General features: G+C 42.7%; 1 protein-coding gene across 1 annotated transcript; it reads right to left on the reverse strand.

Moving 5' to 3' along the window:
* Positions 1-16,182: 16,182 nt before the first annotated feature.
* Positions 16,183-16,592, reverse strand: LOC140611872 (large ribosomal subunit protein eL39). Its single transcript, XM_072788937.1, has one exon. The coding sequence runs from the start codon at positions 16,537-16,539 to the stop codon at positions 16,384-16,386; it is 156 nt and encodes a 51-aa protein (XP_072645038.1). The 5' UTR covers positions 16,540-16,592; the 3' UTR covers positions 16,183-16,383.
* Between the last annotated feature and the right edge of the window lie 8,372 nt (positions 16,593-24,964).

The raw sequence follows: 24,964 nt of genomic DNA on the forward strand, positions 1-24,964 counted from the left end.
GTTTCCAGGATCACGCCCTGGGCTGAAGGCGGCACTAAACCGCTGAGCCACCTGGGCTGCCCAAATAAATAAAATTTTAAAAATAAGAGTAATGACAATTATATTTGTATATATTCTATATTTTTAAAATTTAAAATATGCCTTATATATCCTTTAGATCCTTTGTTAAGGGCCAAGAGTACCTTGCCTCACCCACTGTCCCTAGAAAGCCTCCTGTGGCTGATGGATTTTCTAACCTGGAAGCCTTTGCCAAGGACAAAAAAAATGTAAATGTGTGCACACATGTGCACACGTGCATGTGTCTTTCTTTGACTTCATTCCAAAGCCAAAGATATAAATGACTTTTAGATTGCTCCTTGTTTTGTATTATCCACACCTCTGCTCTTCACTAGTGCAGATAATCGAGAGTTCGCTGTAGTGTGATTAATTATATAGCCAGGGCTGAGAGCCAAAAGTCACCAAAGTACTGCACAAACTCTGCTTATCCTTTACACTTTAAGAGGAATGAGGATTTTTGTTTACTTGTTTACCTTTTATCTGCTGTTGATGGAGTGCCCAATCTGTGCCAGGCTCTCCACTGAGCACTGTTATACACACCATCTCATTCAGTCCCCACAGCTACCCTGTGTCATGGGCACCATTATTATCCTCATTTCAGAGCTGGGAAAACAGAGAGAGTAGTTTAGTGACTTGGCCAAGGCCGCACAGCCAGTAAGGGCTAGGGCCAGGCTGTCTGCAAAGATTTTATAAGATATGATTAATGACTCAGTAACTTTGATTTATTGTCTAAGGGTCACAGATATTAAGCACATACTTCTATTTCAGCTTAATTGTTCTAATAGTTTCCCTTTAATATCCTCAGCATGAAATCCGAAACACTCTGCAGGATTCCAGGTAGAGCTTCCCCTAGCCTATGGGCTGTCCAACAGCTGTCCAAAGCTATGCTCAAGGCATAAAACTTTGGAGAAGGGACCCAAAGGCATGGGGCTCAGGCAGCTTAGGTGATGGCAGCATATCACATTTTAAGTTGCCTTTCACAAGTGATTTTCCCTTCAAGTAAAGGGAAAAAAGAGGTGCTGGCAGGTGTGTAATATGTGCCAAGATGCTGTACACTCACAGCCTCATTAATCATGGCCAACCCCAAGTGTTAACACAATTATTCTCCTAACACAGAGGAACCAAGGGGCACCCCAAAATAAAGTGGGCAGGAAGTCACACAGTTTCAGCCCATCTCTGCATGGCTGCAAAGTTCATATTCTTCCCAGGCACCCTGAAAGTTAAATTTACAAACTAGTAGACTATACTGTGACCACCACCATGTCAGAAAACGTGGTAAGATTTTAGCCCGCATCTGTGTGGTCTAACACATTTTTGGTCAAATGTGTTTTAGGCTATTATCCCTGAGAACAATGATGAATTTTGCTTTTTGCACGTGAATTATTTTCTTAGTCTAAACAAGCAAATAAGCCCATGCATTATTTACTCTTGGCCTAAACATTGTTCCCTTCTTATCTCCCACCCCTATTCTTTCTTTCTTTCTTTCTTTCTTTCTTTCTTTCTTTCTTTCTTTCTTTCTTTCTTTCTTTCTTTCTGTTTCGAAACCCTGTTCCTGTTTATAGTATTTCTAGTTGTGGTTTTAAGACTATGCCACTGTTAATTGTTTTCAAGCAAGGCATCTCCAGTTCCTCTACAGAAATTATTTCTTAAATGATCTTTGATAAGTACCTCACTTTCTGCCCGCAAGTTTGCCTATCCACCTACCATATTCCATCCCTATCTAGCTTTCTTTCTTTTGAACATTTTTTTCCCCACAGTGAATGGAAAATACTTGGTCAGCATATCCCAAATCATACAGTCCTTCATGGTTTCGAGAAGCTCACTCACTTATGTTTTACTAATTTATTTTTACATTTTAGCCAAAAAAGAATGTGCCAAAGGAAAAAGACTTCAAATAGAATTCATCATTTCGAAGCAGAGTTCCATAACCAATTTGACTTCCAGTTGTTTTATTATTCCAATTAATCTCTTTAAACCTCTCTAAAGAGTTGGCATTTACATTTTTCATTTCCATCGTTACGAATATTCTTCTAATAATAATATTTCCTAATGCCTACACTATTTCTGGGTTTGATTCTGTGATACGTGGAAGCACTAATCAGCAACCTGAGCCTGAGTGTTCTTACAGATATCAGTGTCCTATTTTCTCTAAAATTAGCAATGTCACGCAAGCTTTCAGACGCTGTAATTACAACCGCAACAGAGCAGAAAAGCTCCCAACATCACCCAGGCTCCAACAGCTCCAGAATCAGCCCACCCCATCTGGAAATTCAAGTGTTCCTTCCTCTTTTTCACCTCTGGCTTTTTAAAATTTCTCCCTCCTGTTTGAGCCCCTGCTCTAATCCCCTAAGACTGTCCAAGTTTTGTTTCCAAACTTGTAATAAGCTTCTTCCGGAATGGGTACATGCTAGCATCTGGCCTGACCTTGGGTCTGTCTCTTTCTGAGGCCCCCGGTCACAAGATGTTCAGTCCTTGAATGCATTGGCAGGGAAAAGGCCAGATCAAGTCCTTTAGGTGGCAGAGGGGAGAGCTGTCTGCACAGGTGATAAGAGGAAGCCTGAAAATCATCCTTGTTTCCCAGTATCTGACCTGTCGATCCTTCCCAGGACACCCATACTGCTGGCTCTTTGGGTTGAAGATAGCAGAGTCTAGGCTTTTGTCCCTCTGCTTCCCAAAGTCTTGACCCAGTAGGTATACTCTGACATATGTATGGCCTCTTGTCTGATTAAAGACTCTTCTATCCCTTCCTTCTCTCCTCGGCAGTGAGCAGTGCTGGGCAGCCAAGAAGAAACCCTCTCTTCTTTGCTCTCAGTCCTTGCCCCCATTAGTCCACTTCCAATGACAGCAATATAGGGTAGCTCTATGACCTTGGGCACATACCTCGACTTCTCTCTAGCCCCCAGAATAGAAGCCCAGTGAGAACATAAGTTAGGTGAGGTCAGACCCTGAGTGTTGTTCAGCACTATACCCCACCCTGCACCCGGCGTGCACTCAAGAAAGAAATATCTGTTTAATGAAGACCTGAACTTTGTAAATGAGGCCAGTATCGACCTCAGAAAGTGTTGAAGGGAGAGCTGTAACAATTAAATAAGGTAATCCACTTTACATAAGTTTGTTCCCACCTCCCAAAATTCGTGGGGACCTCTAAGCAGAAAACACGCATCCCAGAGAGAGAAGGTGAATAAAAGAGGAGAGATTTTTAAAAACTATAAAAAGAAGAAAAGAAAAGATATCCTAATAGGCTCATGTGGTGGTTTTAAAATGTCCACAAGTTCCTTCATGTTCCTTCCTTCAGAGGGAGCTTGAGTCCCTTCACTATGAAAAATCCGAATTTAGTGACTCATTCCCAACAAATAAAGTGGAAGTGCCAATGTTCAGCTTTGGAGACTAGGTCATAAAAGGCACCACAGCTTTCTACCTGTTCTCCTGGATCATTCACTTGATGAAACCAGCTATCACATCATGGATACAAGACTTATGAATGAACTGGGGCCTCAGCCACCAGTCAGGCTGTTACTCATGCTAACATGAGTGAGGTTGGAAGCAGGTCTTCCAGCCCTGGGGAAGTTGTCCCTTGATGGCAGCCATGGCCAACTCTGGTCTGCAACTCATGAGAGGTCATGAGCTAAATTACTTCTGTATTCCTGACTCACAGACTATGAGATAATAAGTGTCCGTTGTTTCAAAACCACTAAATTTGGGGATGATTTGGAATGCAGAAACAGATAAGGAACACAGCCCCATAAAATATCTTGCCAAGAGGCTTATCTAGCATCCTTGGGCTCATGACTCCCACACTTTGTCTGGCAGGTTCAGTCTAGGCCTGCTGATGCTGGGTCCAGGCAGGGAAGCTCTGCTGCCCCTCTTTCTCCCACAGAGTGGCCCATTTGTCTGCTTCTTCTGGTGCCTTCCTGATACTAGCAGCCCTGTTGCTATTGCCTTGGCAGCTTTATACCCTATCTCCGTTTTTTCTCCACAGTAAGCCCTTGGCAGAGATCAAAACACCCACAGGCCAAATAGGACCCTGACTGTTCTATGTCAGAATTGCTTTTTGTTTTGTTTTAAGATGTGAGCTATTGTTTGAAAACTGGAAGAAATACTTTCAATTTAACAGGAGGGACAGACCTTATGTATTTAGTTTTCTTCCTACCCAGGAAAAATAGCAGTGAAAGAAAAGTTTAAAAAGTTTCAAGCCACAAAGACCAAAAGGCCTGAACAGTAGACAATAGCAAATGAGAACTTCCAACAGACTTCGGGGCAGATGGAAGAGGGAGACCTGATTTAGAAAGGAGGAGGCTCAATCTGGAGACTCACAGAGAATGATACTTAATAAAAGTGAATCCAATTTGCCCTGAACACCCTGGAAAGACTTGAGGCTTCTGAATGTGAAACCTTATAAAGAAGACATGGGGTGTAAGACCAATGCCATAGTAACTAGTTGGGTAGTTGTACGTGGAATAGTTGGAGCTCCTGCCCTCCAAACATCCCGAGCTGTTAGGAAGCAAGTCATCCCTCCCTAGGCAAGTCCCTTGCCTAGAGACTTGGCCTGCTTTTTGGGGAAATAAAATCTGAGAATCTCCAAACCTAGGGACACAAGCACAGTTAGGGGTGGGAGCCACTGGGATATAGGGCTGAAAATAAGGAAACTAAGTGACAATCTGTCCATGGCAGTACTGTCAATATTTTCCCCTGCCATATTTTAAAATTTCCAGTAGCTTGACTTACAAAGGAGGATGTTTGAGGACAATTCTTGAGATAAACCCAAGGGCCTCTTGTAAAAGCTATGTTAATACATTGACATTGGAGGTTCTCCCTCAGTGAAAATAGTGGCTCACTGCCTAAGTGCTCTGCAGAGAAGCCCACCATTTAATGTCTCACTTAATACACAGAGCTTCTAACTAACTTCTAGTGCTCCACTCCTAAACGTGGACAGCCAGACAAGGCTCACCAGTAATTTGAGAAAATCACCAACAGAAAAGTCAGAGACCAAAAACAAACAAACAAGGAAAAAGAACCTGGAGGAAATAGAATGCAGAAATCAGAAGTAAACTTTAAAAATAAAATCAATAACCTGAAACGTGAAAAGATATTAAATTAGTTTCCTAGGGCTGCCATTAAAAATTTTCCACAAGTTGTTTGGCTTAAAACACAAAAACTTATCTCACAGTTCAGGAGCCAGATGTCTGGAATGAAGATGATAGCACTTTGTGGAGAATAATGTGTTCCGTGCCTGTCCCCTAGCTTCTGGTGGTTGCTGACAACTCTTGGTACCTCTTGGTTTGTGGCTGCATCACTCCAATCTCTGCCTCTGTTGTAACATGGTCTTCTTCCCTGTGTCTCTCTCTGTCTTCACACAGCCTTTTTATAATGACACCAGTCATTAGATTTAGGGCCCACTCTAATTCAATGACCTCATCTTAACTTAGCTAATTATATCAACAAACATGCTATTTATAAATAAGCACACATTCTGAGGTTCCAGGTAGACCTGAATTTGGGGAAGAGGGGGCATTGTTCAACTCAGTACAGTTAACATAAATAGAAATAACAGCAAAAGAGCAATCGCAGAATAAGAAAATACACCTGTAAATTGAACCTAAACTAGCCAAAGTAAAAAATTCAACTAGATGTTCCATTACTTAAGGTGCACACAAGGAAGCAGAACCACTATCAGTCTTATGAAGTGAGGATTTTTTTTATAGGAATGAGACTTTACACAATTGTGGGAGAAGCTGGGGAAGTCTCAAAAAGGGAGTTAAAGGATCCAGGAAGAATCCCTAATCAGGCCTCCTGAAACACAAGTGTAGATGGACAAGTTGGAGATTTCAGGCACAGCCAGCTTCTGGAGTGGGGCCATGAGGGGTTACTGGGATAAAAGTGTGTGGAGGGCTGTTGCCTCTTCACTTCCGCAGGCAACCATCTGTTGGTGGGCTCAGTTCACTGTGGGGCAGTGGAGCCAAAAATAGGGAAAAGGAGCTGGATACACAGAGAGTGTAAGACTATGTGGAGTGGGGAAGAGGACACACTGGAACCTGCTGGCACCTCTGTATGCTTTCTCACCACTCACAATATCTAATCATGATGAGCTCCAGCATGTGCTGGCTGCTGCTTCAGGTCCACCTTCCAAATTTCCAAATTCACACAAACTTTTCATTGGGCTGGCTATAACTCTAAACTATGCAGAGAAGGTGATCTGGGGAAATGTAATTCCAGTGCAATCAAGTTGATACAGTTGGAAAACAACACCGTGGAACAACTCATGGAAGGTTTCCAGAAAACATAGTTCAGATTAACCAAGCTGATACAGTACAAAACCACCACCAAAATGAGAGAATTGTGTAGAAAGTAAGACAAAAGAGAAAGAGAAAACAGAAAAAAATTAAAAGTTTAAGACCAAGAAGTTCACTATTCATAGTCTTGAAAAAGAGAACGAATAAACTAGAAGAAAGAAAATCATCAAAGAATTTAAGAAAATGCCCCAGAAGGTGAAGAGAGCTAGCCTCCAAATTGGTAGGGCTTATCAAATACAAAGTGCAATGAATGCAGAGAACCAAGACTCATAATTGAAATGCCGAATAGCATGGGCAAAGATAAAATACCAAAAATCGAGAGGAAGACAAAATACCAGGTCACATCATAAAGACTGGGAATCAGAAATGACAATATGGGAAATTCAAAGACAATGTAACAGTGCTTTCAATATTCTGAGGAAAATTATGATTTTTCAATCCAGAATTCTATACCTAGTTAAAATAATCAAGTGTGTAGATAGGATAAAGTCACTTTTAGATAAGTAAGGATAAAAATTTACTTCTCATGAGCCCTTTTTGGGAAAGCTATTGGAGTCTGTGCCCCAGAAAAACAAAATAGAGAATAAATCAAGAAAGAACATAGAGGTCCAACACTTCCAAGTCACAAAGGAAAATCTTAGGATTTGATTTATGTGGCAGGCCTAAAGAGTGATTTATTCAGACAGGGATCAAGAGAATGATTAAGTCTTCAAGAAAAAGTGGAATCAACACATTTCACAAGATATAAAATAATACTGGTGGGTGTTTGAGAGAGCTGTTGGAATGTTTGGGAAGAAAATGACCCCTAAAACCCTACTACATTAAAAAAAATATATAGAAAAAACAAGGAAATTAAATCATAAGGAAATAGTTAAATCCAGGAAAGATAAAGAATAGAAGATGTTTGAAAAAGGAAATGTAATCATAGTGAACTCCTTGGCCCACTAGTTTTTACACAGTGATAATGATATAAATGTTGACTAATGGGACGCCTGGGCGGCTCAGCAGTTGAGTGTCTGCCTTCAGCTCAAGGGTGATTCTGGGTCCAGGGACTGAGTCCCACATTGGGCTCCTTGCAAAGAGCCTGCTTCTCCCTCTGCCTGTGTCTCTACCTCTCTCTCTCTCTCTCTGTGTGTGTGTGTGTGTGTGTCTCTCATGAATAAATAAAATCTTAAGAAAAGAAACGTGGACTATTGACATAACCAACAATTATGATGTAATCATATTGAGATTAAAAAAGAGAAAGTGGGAGAAGGAATTCATGGAACTACTGTACTAGAAATTTAGAATTTGGTAGATAATGTTGAAAATTGACAAATCAAGAAATGGGTTACATACTAGAACAGCTATGTGAGTTATGGATGGTAGAGAAGAGCAGGGTAGGATGTCCTATTTTTCTCATAAATCTTCCATACTATGAGAGTTTTCTTTTAACATGCAAAAATAGTAACTTAAAATGTTTTTGTGGAAAATTTACATAAATTTCAGATTTTTGATTTCTCTTTGAAAATTGGAAGAACTGGCATCGCAGGGCCTGCGCTCCAGAAAGTGACAATATCTGAAGCCAAAGTGCCCTGAGTTTCACCCCAGTCCTCACCACTCTCCCGTGTCTACCTATTTGCCTTCTGGGCTCTTTGAGGTCTGATTTGGCACCTGTTAAACCTAGAGTCAGAGGATATCCCTAAAAAATTTCTCAAAGAGGAGGACAGAAAAGATCTGGAAGGATGGAGGCAGCCTCAACAAGCAAATCCAGGCAGGCCAGATAACAAGGATATCCTGGGGAAGCAGGAAGGGAAAGTATCACTAGTGGAGGCTGGAAAGGAAGGGGGAAAGGGACTGGGGTGTGCAGTGCATCTGAGGAGGAAGGCAAAATCTGCACTAGAAGTGCAGAGTGAAAGCAAAGACCAAGTGTGGGTCCTAGGACCCAAGACAACTAGCGGTAGGTCTGGAGGAGAAATCAAGCTTAAGCAAAAAAAAAAAAAAAAAAAGGATCCAGAATTCAGTCCATGGTCCAGAGGGCAGTGCTGAGCTCTTGCCACTATTGACTGCTGCCCAATGGCTCAAGTCAGGTTGATGTGCTTAATGGTCAGACTGGACAATAATCTATAGTATTAAGACCCTGAAAGCTCCAATGAAAAAGGCAGGCCATGCTATTCTTGCTCAAATAAATGATCTGCTTCTATTTTTATTTAATCTTCATTTATAGACCACAGTTCTCTTCCCTAGGAGGTGGAGGGGAAAGATCTGAGTAACACCCCAGATGTCTGAAGCATGCAAGGCATTCCCCAGCCCTGAGAGTTGCCTGGAAGGGGCGGCTCTGGGTGAGCCTTGGAGACCAGATGTCCTGGGAGGCCCCATCCAAAGCTCTCTAGGAGCCAGGGTCTGCTTTAAAGCATCCTCTCCTCTGTAAGTGACACCGAGCCATCACTTTCTGCTCCTGGCAGCAGCACAAACCTTTCGCTTAGACCTGATGTACTGTGTGAAAACAGGAGTCTGCAGGCCATTCATTCCCAGCCCCGTCAGCCGGGAGAGCAGTGTTTCCCTCAGGAAACATCAAGAGGGAAGCCATATGTTCTGTTCACCACATGGTACCCAGTTTCCAGCCCTGACCTTCTGACTGGGGTTGGCTGGTTCTCTCTTCAAGACCAGCTGGTGTATTCTTCTCTGTCCCTTGGTATAATGAGATTCATGTAGATTGATACCACTGCATGACACATGGAGAGACTGGGCCTAATGATCCACACAATCTCCTGCCTTGTTATGGGAGGAGAGGACCTCTGTCCTCTTCTGTAAGGAAGACTGGCCTCAACAAGGTCTGAGGGCAACACAGAGACACCATCATGCCCTGTGTATCTGGCATGCTGAGTACTTTTACAGAGTTTTGGGGGAAGACATTGCTCAGAAAATGTTGCAACCCATATTTTTTCCAGATGTGAGGGTGATCTGGCTCCAACATCTGCCACCCAATACATATTTGCAATGCTTTATGGCACTTTTTGTTTACAAGTCAGATATTCCCCACTGGATGGCTTGCCCCTCCTGGGCCAAGATCATGTCTTACACTGAGCATATGGTAAGTAAGTAAAAGTTTGTAGAATAAATGGGCCATGCTTACTAATTGATTTATTATGTGTAGAAAGGGTCAAGGTATCCAGGGCAAAAAAAAAAAAAAAACATTCAATGTGCATTCCCATCTAGAGAATCTTGAGATATTAAGGTAGAACTCTGGGGTCATCTTCCTCTATCCTCCCCTTGGCCTCCTGAAAGAGGAAGGATTGGGAGATGCACAATTTAGAATCCAAGACTTTGAAATTTGGGGAAAATATGAAAATGAAATGGAAGGAAAGAAAATGATTAAGCACCTACTGAATACTAGTCACTACAGTAGGGCGCTACTATTCCTATTAAATCTGTATTGTTATTTCTGTTTACAGATGAGGATAGTGAGGCAGAGAGAATAATTTTCTCCTTAGTGAAGTGAGGGGAAATGGTGCTTTGCACTGGCCTCTTCTTACCAGTGGCAAGCTCCATCTTAGTTTCTTTTTGCCAGTGGTGCTGGCCATTAAATCACAAGTTGGGACCACCATGGTAAGAGCAAAGACCAGGAATATTGATGCTAACTAGAGGGACCATCTGTGTTCTAGTGTGTCACATACTCGGAGAACTTGATAGAGGAAGTAAGGGAAAGCTTGGGTATTGTGTGAAGACATTGGTTGGGGCACTTCAAGTCAAAAACAGTTGAGTTTATTACCCCCACCCTTGTGTCCCAAGACTGCTGTGAACTAGAGGAGCAAAGATTTACAAGTTAGTGAACATACATATACCTCATTACCAAATACAAGCCTCCCCTTTCTGAGAAATTCATATTCAACTGAGCTCTCAATTTATAGGAGGTCTGTGCTGCCATTAGGAAGCAAATGGATTCTTACCCGGTTTCAGGTGCTCAACTAGACCATATATTGTCTCCCTTTTATATTCAGAAATCTTCCAAAGTATCCTCCAGAGAAGCCTCTAGAGACCTTAGCAAACCTCCACATTTGTGGCTCTGGAAATCTTATCAAGACTGGTATCTTTTCCTGAGTCATATTTCCAACTAGTTTCCTATATATACCTTCCCCTATGAGGTCCCCTGCCAAATTTTCACCACTTTACAACTTAAACTAAAACTGAATGCAACCATTCCTCACAAAAACACTGAGTTGGCCTTTTCTGCTGCACGAGGATTACATATCACAATGAGGCGAGAACTGCAAAGTCTGGCAGCGATGTGGGTGCTCAGTGCTTAGCTGGAGTCACTCACTAACTCTGTAAACCAGTGACTGTGACTCAGAATTGTACCACAGGACAATTGTAAACCCCTCCATGCCATAAACCTTCCAGGCCACCGCCTTCCCTCCACAGTAATAATCAAAACAGCTCATGTTAAATCTGATACTTTAAAGGGTCTATGCCAGAGGCTGCAGACCAGGAGCTCATGGGCTAGGCCTATCCCACTGATGTATTTTATTTGGCCAACATAGTATTTGCGAGCCTTGGCTTGGTTGCCAACACTTAAAGGGTTTCTCATAAACAATCTGTATTTCTGGCTTCTCCTGAAAACTTGGAGGATCTAGGCCTACTGCTTGGCACCAATCAGCTGGTAGAGTGGGATGGTAGCTACCATCTAGGTGAGTCATACACACTTGGGAGATCTATGGCCCTCACCATTCCCTATTGTCTTATATCCAGCCCTCATTTACTTGCATGGCTGGCATTGATGAGCTCTGTAGGTATTTGGCTCCTGATATTTGCCATACATCTAGTTCTGGGGGATATGATATACACTCTTACACTGCTCAATCCCTGGCCATTTTCTTTGCCCTGTCTACACTTTCTCCCTAAATTGGCACATTTAGTTCCATGGTTTTCAATAATCTCTATGTGTTTCTGATTCACAAATTTATACTCAAGCCTAAAGCTCTGCTCAGAACTCCAGATTCCTGTATACAACTACCAACGTGGCATGTCTATTTGACTCTCTCACTGGTGGCTCATCCCTAACATATCCAAAGCAAAACTTCCCATCCCCCACCACCACCTCAAAAAACCTACACCGTCTCTAGCTTTTTGTACTTCAATAAATGACATTAACACCTGTCCAGTTGTTCAAGCCAGAGATCTGAGAGTCATCTTTGATTATTCTTTCTCCCTTAACATTCACATATAACCCAACACCTCTCCTATCACTTCTGCCTCCAAATTATATCTCACATCTGCCCGCTTCTCTCCATGGCCACCAGCACCAAACCACCATCATCTCTCGCCAGTTTTATTATATAATAGTCTCTTATCACCTTGCTTCTCAAAGTATGGTCCACAACCAGAAGTATTTGTGTCATTGGGAGCTTGCTAGGAATTCAGAATCTTCATTCTGTACATTTTGAAAAAGAATCTAAAATCTAACAAGATTGTTCAGGTAGGAAGCCCTGAACTCACAGTGCTCATTTCCATGCCCTACCCCCCCACCAATCCTTTTTCATCCAGTAAAGTGATACTTTAAAATGGAAGTTAAATTACTTCATTTCTGTATTTTAAAAAATCTGTTAACATTTTGTAACATTAAAATAACTTCCAGATTTTTTGCTATGGCCAGTGAGGTCCTCGATGGCCTGGGTTCTGCTATTTCTCCAAGCTCATCCTACATGCTTACCTTCAGATCCCACTGCCATCACTCAAGTAGCTAATGGACACCTCATATATAACATGTCCAAACCAGAATGTCTCACTTCCTCCCAAATGAGCTTCTCTCCATCTCAGTAAATGGCACCACCACTCACACCAACATTTCCTCATACTCTATATCAAACCCAACAGCAAGTTCTGCTGCTCCATCTTTGAAAGTCATGACACTCCAAGCATTTCTTCCCAACTCCACTGCTTCCACCCTAATCTAAGTCCCCAAGACCTTTCACTGAGACTCTGTGATAATCTCCTAATGCATTGTGCTCTCACCTGTGTCTCTACAGTCTCTTCCCCACATAGCTCCTAAAGCTCCATTATTAGCTTGATCAAGTCACTCCCCTGCTGAAAACCCTCTCATGGCTCCCCATCACACTCAAATGAAAACCAAATCCCTAGCCTACAAATTGCTCGTGCTAAGAAGGACCCTCACCTTCCATCCTTGATCTCACCTATACCACCTTTCCCATACCGGGCTCTGGTCCCATAACCTTCTCATAGCTCTTCACATTTGACAAGTTCATTGCCACCAAGGTCTTTCCATTTGCCATGCCTTCTGGGGGCTCTTCCCCTGTAGCTTTATGTGACTTACTGCTGCTTTTAGATGTCTGCTTCAAGTCATATCCCTTCCACTCCTTTTAAAATAGGCCATCCTCATCACTATCTCCCTACTCAGCTATATTTGTGTTCATAACGCTCCCTTTGTTTTTTTGTTCACTTGTCTGTTGTCTGTGTTACTCCATGGACAAATGCTGCCTGAGGGCAGGTACCACAACATTCCCAACTAATAGATAGGCTTGCCAGATTTAGCGAATCAAAAGGCAGAATGCTCCGTTAGACTTGAATTTCATATAATCAGTGAATAACTTTTTAGTGTAAATATGTCCCATGCAATATGTTTTTAGTTTTGGCCAACATAGTATTTTAAAAACATTGGCTTGGTTGTCAACGCTCCAGGGGCAATTTTAACTATGAGGATACATTTAAAATATAACTATTATACTTTAAAATTGTTCACTGTTTATCTGAAATTCAAATTTATTTTATCTGGCAGTCCTAACATAGAATATTGTCTGGAACTTCATGTATCATCAAAACATTTTTGTGGAATGCGTGAATATGGAAATAAATATATAATTAAAATCTCAAACTTTTAAAATTGGTTGTGATGAGTGGCCAACACACATCTTTTAAAATCTCAGAAAAATGTCTCTGTAGAGATATGGGACAAAGACAATGCCCTAATTAGTGTCCAGTATAAGGGATCATCTTTGGGAAATCCATTTCCTTTATATTTAAGCTTCTGTATTCACAGCAATGTTCTGGTTAAATAAAGTCTGATACTCTGACTTGAGATGGCAATCATTGTTGATATTTAAAAAGTAAGTTTAAAAAAAAGCACAAGTAATACCATGCATTTGGAAGAATGATAAAGCACTTGCACATTTCTTTCATTATTTGAGCATCTAACTACTGTGAGAGAGTGCCAGAGCAGGGCTGTTTCACCTCCTTTCACATCTGAAGAAACTGAGATTTCAAGAGACCAAAAGATTTGTTAAGATTTTAGTACTTGGAACTGATAAAGCAGTACTTTGAACCTAGATTTTCTAACTCCAAGGACAAAATGCTTTCCAGCATATCACATTCCCTCCATAAATATGAACTGCAGCTACATTAACCAAACAAGAGAGTCCTAGTCGAGCTTTAAGGGAATCACATGCGTAAACAGAGGTACAGTCCACGCACTTGGTAACTACCCTTTCTCACCATGGACATCTGCCAACACTTGGTCCTTGGCTATGAGAGCTCTGGGATGAAGACGATCATCTCTTTAAATACTATGTGATATTTGTCTTTTCAATGTAACAGACATTAATTTTAATATTCAATCAGCTTCAAATACATTTATTTCAAGCAGTTGGCTCTGTAACAGCCCAAGAAACTGAAGGCAGAGTCTAAATTTGCGCTTCAAAATCTGTTTCCAAGTATTAATTTTGAGTGGAAACAATTTTGGTTGAATTGGGGGATTATAAATATCCCCCAAGAGTTTTTTGGCTCTTGGCCGCCTGTCTCTTAAGTTTCTCTCTGGTTTCAACCTAGGGGGTTGTTAGATTAGAAGTAGACAGCTTTGGCATGTGGTTACTCCAAACGCCTGTAACCGTCTTTAAAACATGATCTAGAAATGTTGATATTATAAATGACCATTTTTCCAAAATAAGGTTTGCAAGAGTTGAAAGTGGAGTCGGATGCCAGAAAGTCTTCGAAGGAGGATTTCCATTCAGCGAGATCTGGTTACCTATTTCATAACAAAGAATAAAGAAAAATCTTGGGGCTGCAATTCATACACTTTTGGATCTGAAACAATGGGCTCAGTGGGGACACTGGATTTATAACTCTTTGGAGACACTAACTCTACCCACCCGTGCAGGAGCCGTGGATAATTTTAGACAGACAGGCACTGAAAAAAAAAATTCTTGAGATATTAAGGGGCACCAAAAAGTCACTTACAGTGGGGTGGTGTTTCATTTGGAGTAAATAACACGAGAAAAGCGGTGCCTATGAAACCCTCTGGTAATATTATACCAAGAGGAGGATTATTTCAGGAAAAATCAAAGTGTATTTTTAAGTCAGTTATGACCCTTTAAGCCAGGGGTTCAAACCCAGACCCATCATCATAAAAATATTATCACTGAAAACCACAATTGTTGCACTTTCATTTCAACTACACTGTGCTTTGGTAACCGGTATGTGTGCATAAACTCAATGAGTATCTGTAAGTGAATGACCCCATTAATGTTGTGAGTAGCCCATAATTTCAGGCATATTGTGTCCGTTTGTTACAGCGTTTTACTCCTAAGGCTGCAAGAGTCTCACCACTGGATGCAGAGAGGGCTGTGTGACCCATAAGGAAAAGTCATTTCTGAAGTCAGCTGCTCAGGACAGAGGGAGAGGGAAAGGTAGTCCCTCTGCTTTATGTCCTGGTAGCGGAGGCTAGAAGGGTTGGGATTTTTTTTTAAGAGAAAAAGCCAGAATTGGTAGGGGCAGAGATTAAAACCCAGGAAGCTGAAGGCATCATACATCCAAACGGAGAGGGTGAAACTGGATATAGGAGAAAGAGCCACAGGATCAGAAATTGGCAGAAAGATCATGAAATTGAGTGTAAGTACAAAGGCATAATCAGTATAAATTGTTGATTCTGCAGTGGCTCTTTGCAGACAGAGCTGAAATAAAGTTCTTTAGATCAGTTGCCCAGGGAAACAGACTCTGGGAAGTTAATTTGCATGCAGGATGCTTATGGTGGGGGAAGTAAAGGAAGCAGCTTCCTGCTGAAATCCAGCCCAGGAGAGGTCTCAGCTGTCCCAAGGGGAGCCCTTCAGAGCTGTCCTTGCTCCAGGCAAGGGGACCAGGCATTTATGATCCCCGCTAGCTGGCCAATCACTGAGCCCCAGGAGGGGCTATGACCTTGGATGCTGCTAGTGTTCCCAATAGCTAGGGAAATGACTGCCTCCATCCTAGATGGGGATCTGGGTGGTCCACTGCAGCATCAGAGCTGTACTCTGCATCCAACTGGACTGAGCCCTAGTGACATTCTTATTTGAATCATTAGTCTAGTTCAAGGACACAGGGCAAGGTTGACATCCTCAGCTAAAACCGGAAATTCTACCAAGAAACTGAACCTTCCATGTACCTTTGGGGACAAGCATAGTTCCTCATGGTATCTTTTAGGATCCCTAAATCACTTTTCTTCTAAAGAAACCTAGCTAAGCTGCCTCAACTAAGTATAATCAGGCTAAAAGCAATTATGAATATTTTATTCCTTTTTTTTTTTTTTTTTTTTTTTTTTTTTTTTTTTTTTTAAAAAAGATTTTATTTGAGAGAAAGCACATGAGCAGGGGGAGGAGCAGAGAGAGACACGCTGACTCCCCGTCAAGACCTGAGCCAAAGGCAGACGCTTAGCAGACAGAGCCACACAGGCGTCCCCTAGCCACACTCTAAATACTTTGTTGTCAAGGGCCATTTCTATCACTGCAGAAAGTTCTATCAGACGGTGCTATGTGAGATCTGACAGGAGGGGCAATTCAGTACTTCACAAATCAGGACACAACAGCAGCTCAGCTGAAAGGTCTCACATTTATTACTGAACCAACCTACTGGTATAGAGGCATAGTAACAGAGAAAATCATTCTCTTGATAAGACATGTCTATTGGCCAGGTAGGAAGGATGTTTCCATATTGATAAGATAGGAACATGTGATCTCCATGTGGCTTAAATATGTGTGCCAATTATGTTTGCTATTTCATGATGTGCGATGCTTCCTCACAGACCCAGTTTGGTTCTTCTCCAGTGTCTCCTCTTGGAATTGTACCTGATTTTATTACCAGTTTTCATCCGAATCCACTGGGGAATAGGACGATTCTGCTTTTGTTTCTTGGCCAGGAATCGCTTGATTCTGAAAGTCTTGTGAGAAGACATGGCGATCACAGTCAACCACACGCAACCAGGATGGCGGCGGAAAGGAGAGAGCTGAATATTTTATTCCAATTAAAACTATTGATCATTGTCCAGAGTGGAAGAGAATAATGAACAAATATGGAATCACCATTTTCTTCTTGTATTTTTATTTTAGATTGTAAACTCTAGGAAGTTACCAGTTGGTGAACAGACCCCTAAAGGGCCTGGGTATCAAAATTCACACTTACCTATGGAAATGCTAGTTAGTTGCATATTCCCATGATAATAGAGGCCTTAACTAGACAGATTGCTTTACTCCAAGCAAAAAATATATTTTTTAAGTCTGACACCAACAGTAGAATTCCTTTTAAGATTGCAGGCCACATTCTCCCACATTCATGATTGATCTCTCTCTGTTTTATTTTTTTTTAAAAAAAATTTATCCAGCATTCATTTTGCCACCTACCACACTATATCGTTTACTCTTTTACTGTCTATTCTGTTCCTCTAAAATTGTAAACTTCGTGAAGGTAGAGATCTGTGTCTCTCTGTTCACTGATTTATACCAAGTGCCAAGAACATTGCTTGGACATGCAGTTGTTGGTACTGGTTAATATTTACTGAATACAGAGATGCATTCTTCGCAATTGTTCATCGTGCTCAGGATGTCCTTGTTCTGTCTTCCACCAGACGTGTTTCCACACAGTTTCTTTAGACTGGGATTCCTAGACCTCCTCTGACACGCAGGTGAGCTGGAGACAATGAAGGAACCCATCTACCAGAGCCACAGAAACCAAGTGGAGAACAAACATGTATCTGTGCACACAGCACATTCAGACCGACTGGCACGACTCTGATGAACCTAGAGGACCCTCAAAATCCTGTTCTCTCACTAGTATTGTCTTCCAACCCTAAACTATAAGTCCATCCTCCACCACATTAGGGTCTGAAAGGGAAGCATGGTCTCCTTCTGGGCCGGCAGAGAGATTGATGTCTTCCATATGTGCTATCCCTCAGACTTCTTACTTCCACTGTTATGACTACATCTTTAATGTTCCCATTTTTAATGGGTCTAAGCTTCCAGATCTCTTGCTCTGGCCTGGGAAATCTTACTGAGTGGAAAATGCTCCTTTGCTACATCCTGAGCAGGGGTGCAAAAATCGGCCCACACAGCCCTGGGGCAGTCTGCGTTCCTCCTTCATCAAATGTCTCCACTTGAGACAGTGCATGCTTGAGGGAAAACAAGTCAATGCCTCTCCAAAACAACTGGTAAACCATGAAAAGAGAATGAATACCTGTGAGCCACTACAAGCCATGGTCCAACTCTGCCACTCTTGTTCTATAGGAATTCTGCCCTCTGGAGAGGGCTGACAGCTAGCTAGCTTTCACTTCTAAACAGTCTACGTGGAAAGGCCATTCAAAAACTCTGGTTAATGGGATGCCTGGGTGGTTCAGCTGTTAAGCATCTGCCTTTGGCCCAGGGTGTGATCCTGGAGTCCCAGGATGGAGTCCCAGGATCAAGTACCAGGATTGTCCTGCATCGGGCTCCCAGCATGGAGCCTACTTCTCCCTCTGCCTATGTCTGTGTCTCTCATGAATAAATAAATAAAATCTTTTAAAAACAACAACAACAACAACAATAACAACAACAAAAAACTCTGGGTAAGAGCAGTTTTTATGAAGCCATTGTTTATTAAACAATGAATGACTCCCTCCTCCCCCACCCCCCCTTTCTTCTTTCCTTTGACCCCTTCCTTCCTCACCCTATTTTCAGGAGCACAAGAACCCTTTTATAGTTGGAACAAACACTGCCTTGCTGAGGTGAAGGCTGATAGATTTGTCTGTTGTACCCTGTGTTTACATGTGTGTGTGAGTGCACACTCAGTTGTTTAGAAGTGAAAAAAAAATATGCTGCTTTTCATAGAGTTTTTCTTTCCTTGACTTGGCAGGTCAATCTAATCAGAGGGAGAAGAGAACCCTGGCATTGTGAGGAAAATAATACCTCAGGTGTAACCTGCAGCAAAACTGGCTTAAAGGTGTTTAAAGGCAAGAGAAACAATTTGAGAACTTGCAAAACACCGAGGTTTACAATTTTGCCACAAAAGATAAACATTTGTTTAAGTCAACCTGTATGCCTAGTGTGGAGGTATGCATGTGGGAAATGTTGACAATGCAGACAAGGTCAAGAGGTGTGAAATTTAAGCACATTATCACTCACTGTCAGATGCTAATGACTCTCGTCAAGGTGGAAGAGATTAGTTTAAATGCAAAAATGATTATCCTTGGCAATGGAAGTGCAAGTGAGATCTTGGCCAATTATTTGGGCTCTTGTTTTTCCTGACAATACTACTCATTAGTTTTTGGCTCTGATGTACATGTTAGAATGGAGACTCGTGTGCCCCTCTACATGACTGAGGCTCAAGCCATATTCTCATCCAGAACATACATATTTCCCAGTACACACAAATACATACAGCATGGGAAGGGATAAGTTGTGTAAATTTCCTGACCCTATGGAAACATACCAAGTTCAAACAGCTACCATAAGGTAGAATAAGACTAAATTCATTTATGAAAGATTCCCCAGAAATTTCTCCTGTACAAAATAACGTCATATTTGACCAACTGAAGGAGGATCCAGATGGGGGGAAGGACCAACTGAAGGAGGATCCAGATGGGGGGAAGGATCCAGATGCTATAGATTCAAGTCCACTTTTCTTCTTAAAAAGAAAGAAAAAAAAAAGATAAAGAAGGTTAAACTAATTTACTCCTAGTATTTATCATCTATGGAGTTGTTCACATAATAAGCACAATAAAATTGAATGTACTGTCATCTTTATTGGGATGAAGGTTACATTCATAAGCTCTGCTTGTTTTAATAGGTTTATTGTACAGTTGTAGACATGTGCTATTGCACTGGGATGGATATGCTTTGAATATTTTTATAATTGTGGATAGTATAAAAGTCATTTTCTGTTAGATTGCACAAATCCATTACATTAGGAGAAGGATACATTATTGTAACAGGATTAATGTGCAACACATAAACATAATCAGTAATATTCTGTTTGATAAATTATCTCATTTTAATCGGAATGTAAAGAGATTTCGGGATAGTTCCTCCTTTGATTTGCATAATTGTATTACAGACAGGCAAATTGCATTATATTCTTCATTAACAATAGATGGCTTGTATAACTATTGTATTTTTGAAGGCACTGCTCTTAGATTCATCCTGCAATTTGTCATTTTCTGACATTGCTGGGGAGCTTAGTTGGGAGAGAATAGAACCTAAAAAAGATTACTTGATTTTCGCTGAGTCCAGTAATATCTTGGCATCCGATTGCAGCATGGTTATGCTATTGTTTGTTTTAACAAATTGCAACCCAGTGGCAAAGAACTTCTTTTAAAAATCTTCTAATTCGAGGACAATTCAGCCCTTATAGATTTTCCAGCAAATGTCAGCCCTTCTAACAAACTCCACGTATAAAAATATGAATTAAAATTAAATTAGAACCATACGATTGATTTTGTGTTTTTTCTATGGCAAATGCTCTCTCTGACAGAACTTCCCTTTTCCTTTCCTCTCCCCAGCCCAGACAAAAGCTAACAAGTTGCCCAATGCTCTGAATATTCTTCAGGGACGCTCGGTGTTTACAGCCACTCAGCGGTGATTATCACAGCTCCTGTCCTAACGCTGAGCTAATGACAGCTGTCAGCAGCTCTTAAAAAGCACAGTACAGAACCAGGCGGCATTTCACCAGGTCTGACATCCCTGGCTTCCGGGGCCTGAAAGAGATGCCCCTTCTATGATACCCTGTTAGTCCAGGCCCTGCCCCCCACCCTGGCATCCCCCAGTGGCCCAGGGGGAGGTAGTGCTAATGCAGCAGACACTCTGGGGGGTAGGGGCCACATTCCTTGTGCCACATTCCCTGTGGCAGCTCCACACCCAGCCCAGGCCTGCCCTTCCGCAGCCGCAGCAGCAGCAGCAGCATGCAGGTGTTGTATAAATGAATGAATAAATGGATGAGTGAATGGAGATATGGGTCCCGTCAAAATTTCCAGTGTTCCTGGATGAAAAAAGTTGAAAAGAAAAGCTTGCACATTCAAAGCAAATTGTATTTCCTATCACTTTCTTCCCCAACCTGGAACTATGATGCCCTATTATAATCCCTTCCTAAATCTCATTTGCTTTACAACTGCTTAGCACCTGAAAGTTTCCAAAGCACCTAGATCTTGATTTCCTTTGAATCTCACAAAAGCCTTGACAGCAGGTAGACTCAAACAACCCCCATCTAAAAAAAGTTGCCTATGGAGTGTGTGTGTGTGGGGGGGGGGGGGGTGTAGGGAGGGACTCTGGGGGAGTCTGCTTCCTTATTGTCCTCACCATCCCTCCTGCCCCACTGGTGGGGGGATGATCTGCCCCCAGGCCATCTACCTCCCTCCCTCCTCCTCCCATCTCCCATCCTGCCTTGGGCCCCTGCCTACTGACTGGTGTCCACTGCTCTGGCCTTGCGGGTAGGGGAGCCCCTCCTTTCCTCCCCTACTTCCCTGTATTCTGCACTTTTACTAGGGATCCCACACTTAGTTGTTTGTGTGCATTAAAACTGTACCTTTATTTGTAGACTTATTTTCATTTGTAAGCCTTTTGCTCTTCTGTAACAAACACTGAGGTGGATGGCTTGGAGGGTGAGTTCAATATTAGTATATGTGCTGCCGAAGGGAGCACTCGGAGGGTGAGTTAAAAAAGACAGGTACCTACTCTTCCAGGAACCATGGCCCCCTCTTCTACGCTCAGACTGTGAGGCTTAGAATGTTCCTGAGTCAGAATCCTTCTGCCATGGTGGGTTCTAACCCAAGACCCTGTGGTCTCCCCTGAATTCTAGCTTCTGGATGTAGTCTCACCCCTCCTCTCCGATATGCATGAACTGTCCTCATTATTTCTAGGGAGCTTCTAGCCCCCATGCAATTAATTCAGCAGATACAATAATGCTGGGGAGAGATGTGTCATTCTACAAGCACGGTGTTAAATGCTTGCTTCCATTCCACTCTGGACCTGGCCTTCCTCGAGCCTCACTGTCAAATGTTCATAATCTCTACAGAAATTGTGCCCGTGAGCTTTGCAGTGGAATCATTCCACAAAACCCGTGGATATGAGCTCCCACCTGCAGTGCAGGCTGAGTTGCCTGTGGGGAGTCAGGCATTAAAAGGCTTATATGGGGACTCAGGAGGCATGTTCTAGAGGAACCAATGCCAATGGGGCTTAGTGAAGGCACATCTGGAGGAGAGGAGAGAGAGATGGTGCCCATCACCCAAGCAGTCATATGGGAAAAGGAGGTGGAGGCAGAAAGTGCAAATATGCTCTTGTGAGAAGCAAGGCCTCAGGAGGGCAGGATGGGGCGGAGGGTAGTCCAGAGGTGGGCACAGAGGAGCATCTCCCAGCACTTTAGAGGTTTCCAATGCACCTGCCGACACACCAGTCCCTGCTGTTTGCTTTGACTCCTATTTCCCCCACATGCTGTCTACCTGAAAAATTCTTCATCCATTAAGAATAAATTCAGGGGACTCACTGCCCTGTGACCCCTTCCTTCATCTGTCACCAGAAGTGATAGCCCCTCTCTGTTCCCCACAAGCTTCTCTGTGGCGTTTGTCACACTCACACTGCAGGTGCTCTTCAACTGGCCACCCCTTCCAGGCCAGTAGGTGAGATTGGGCCACTTCTATATCTCCAGTGCCTAACACAGAGCCTGGTACAGAGTAGGTGCTGGCAAACATGTGCCAGCTGAAGGAGCAGAGCAATGAGCGGGTCTTGCATCTCACTCTTGTGTGGGGAGAACCATGAGAGCACACCGTGACACTCATTTGTGGTAGGCTAGATAAGGGTCCCCAGAGACCCTTGAGCCTGTGAATGTCATCTAATGTGGTAAGAGACGCTGCAGATGGGATTATCTAAGGATCTGGACAGGGGGCAATTATCCTGGATTAACCAGGTGGGTTCTAAATGCAACCACCAATGTCTTTATCGGAAGGAGGGAGAAGGACATTTGGAACAGAAGAGGAAGAAGATGTGATGATAAAAGCAGGGAGAGAAAAGGTGATGTGATGCAGAGCCATGAGCCCAGGAATGAGAACAGCTTCCAGAAACTGGAAAAGTCAAGGACATGGTCATCCCTTAGAGCCTCCCGAGGGAGTATGGCCCTGCTGAAGCCTTGATTTGGGACCACTGAGATTCACTTCAGACTTCTAGTTTCTAGTATTATGGCAAGAGAACAACTGTGTGCTGTTGTAAGCTTCCAAACTTGCGGTAATTTGTTACAGCAGCAATGAGTAGCTAATACAACAACTAGCTGCACACATTCATTTCTGGGTTTCCCCTGAATATATGCTGTGCTCACTCTTACATCTCACCTGAAAACCTCAGGATCTAAGTTCTGTCCTTCCCCCTGTATACACACACTTTTCAGCTAGCTCTGGGTCACCTCTCGTGCCTTTGTATACAGCCACCTGCCCCTGCCGACAAGCAAGTTCTCAAAGAGCTGGTTTTCTGGAGTCTACACAGGTGCTGATATGTCTCCTCTGGCTGCCTGGGGACATCAGGTACAAGGCCAGCTGAGAAGCAGCAGCCCAGCCCTGCACCAGCAGCAGGAATGCAAACCTTGGAGTGTGTGGCTGATGCTCTCTGGGTGATCTGAGTATGTAACTGGGGACCACAGGCATTTCTGCACAGTATGTGAGTGGGGAGTCAACGGCCAGTATAAAAGCCTATTTTACTACAGGACTAGTCCTAGGCAGAACACAGGTGAGAGAGATTGTGTGAAGACCTCCAGAAAGCCCCAAAACTTCCAGTTCTCTCACCTGTTCACTCCTCACTGTAAGTGCAAGGTGACCATTTGTTCACCCATGCAAGGCGAAGATGCCAGGCATCTCTCAGATGTTAGGCATCATACTATGAATTAGGGATCCATGGAAAAAGAATTTGAAGTCTACTAGAAGTCCACACTCTAGGTTGCACCTGGGTGGCTCAGTGGTTGAGCGTCTGCTTTTGGCTCAAGTCGAGATCCCAGATTTCTGGGATCAAGTCCCGCATCAGGCTCCCCATGGGGAGCCTGCTTCTCCCTCTGCCTATGTCTCTGCCTCTCTCTGTGTGTCTCTCGTGAATAAATAAATAAAATATTTTTAAAAAGAAGTTCACACTCTAGAAGAGGAGACATACATATAAGCAAAACATTAATGTGCACACACACAGTGCACATAAAATCACACAGACAATGGGCTAAGTGTTTTAGGGGTGAAAGTATAAGTGACCATTGAGCACCAGCCAGGGAAGGAGAGGCTGATTTGACCACAGAGCAGAGGACATTTAAGTCAGATATTAAAGGGTGAACAGTGCTTTCGAGGTGAAGGGTGGAGACACCCATTCATGAAGGGGATGAGCAGGAGCCAAGGCACAGGGATAAGAGGGCATGGTGTGTTAGGGAAGGCCCTGTAGGTCCCTGTGGTTCAGGGTGAGGAAGCCTTAGAGAAAGGATGGGGCCAAACATTAAAGGTTCAAGTCCCAGCTTTGCTGTTTCCCAGTGATAGAACTTTAGGCAAGTTACTTTATCTCTCTGTGCATCAGTCCCCTCATCTATTTTTTTTTTTAGTCCCCTCATCTATTAAATAAACATAATGATATCATCTCCCTCACATGCTGTTGTGAGGCTAGTCTGAGTCCATACAGGTAAAGGGCTGAGCACAGTGCCTGGTGAGTAGAAAGTAGTCTCTCATTACCTGTTGGCTATTAGTCTCATGACAGATTTTTTTTTTAAGGTTTATCTATTTATTTGTGAAAGAGAGAGAGAGAGAGAGAAAGAGAGAGAGCATGAGTAGGGGGAGGGGCAGAAGGAGAAGTAGACTCTCCACTGAGCAGGGAGCCCAATGTGGGGCTCCATCCCAGAACCCTGGGATCATGACCCGAGCCGAAGGCAGATGCTTGAGGAACTGAGCCCCCCAGCACCCCTCATGACAGGTCTTGTTCATTGTCATGACAGAAATGACAATGACAGATCTAGAGCTGTATTTTACACTCTATGGTGGAGTTCCTTACAAGGGATCTTATTTAATCTTCATGATGACTCTAGAAGGTTAGTATTGTTTTTACTATTTTTGTGGGTGAGGAAATTAAAATGAAGATCAAGGGACTGGTCAAAGGTCACACAGAGTTTGCATGGAAAATCAGAGCTGGAAAAGATATCTCTGGTTCAGATGCGTGTGCTTATACCCATTATGCTCCACAGAACTTTGTCCTACTTGCAGGCACTATGGGGCTAAGGGACTCTTTAAGAAGGAAAGCAAAGGGTCAGAATTGTTTTTTAGAAAAAAACACCCTAAAAATACAACCAGATAACAAATATAAAAATGTTCAAATTCACTGATAACCAAAGAAACAAGAAGCTATTAATTTTTT

This window comes from Canis lupus, chromosome 20 (genome assembly GCF_048164855.1).
Source record: "Canis lupus baileyi chromosome 20, mCanLup2.hap1, whole genome shotgun sequence".
Classification (NCBI taxonomy): domain Eukaryota; kingdom Metazoa; phylum Chordata; class Mammalia; order Carnivora; family Canidae; genus Canis; species Canis lupus.

Coding starts and splice junctions, on each gene's coding strand:
- LOC140611872 (XM_072788937.1), bottom strand. CDS start 16,539: ATGTCTTCTCACAAGACTTTCAGAATCAAGCGATTCCTGGCCAAGAAA.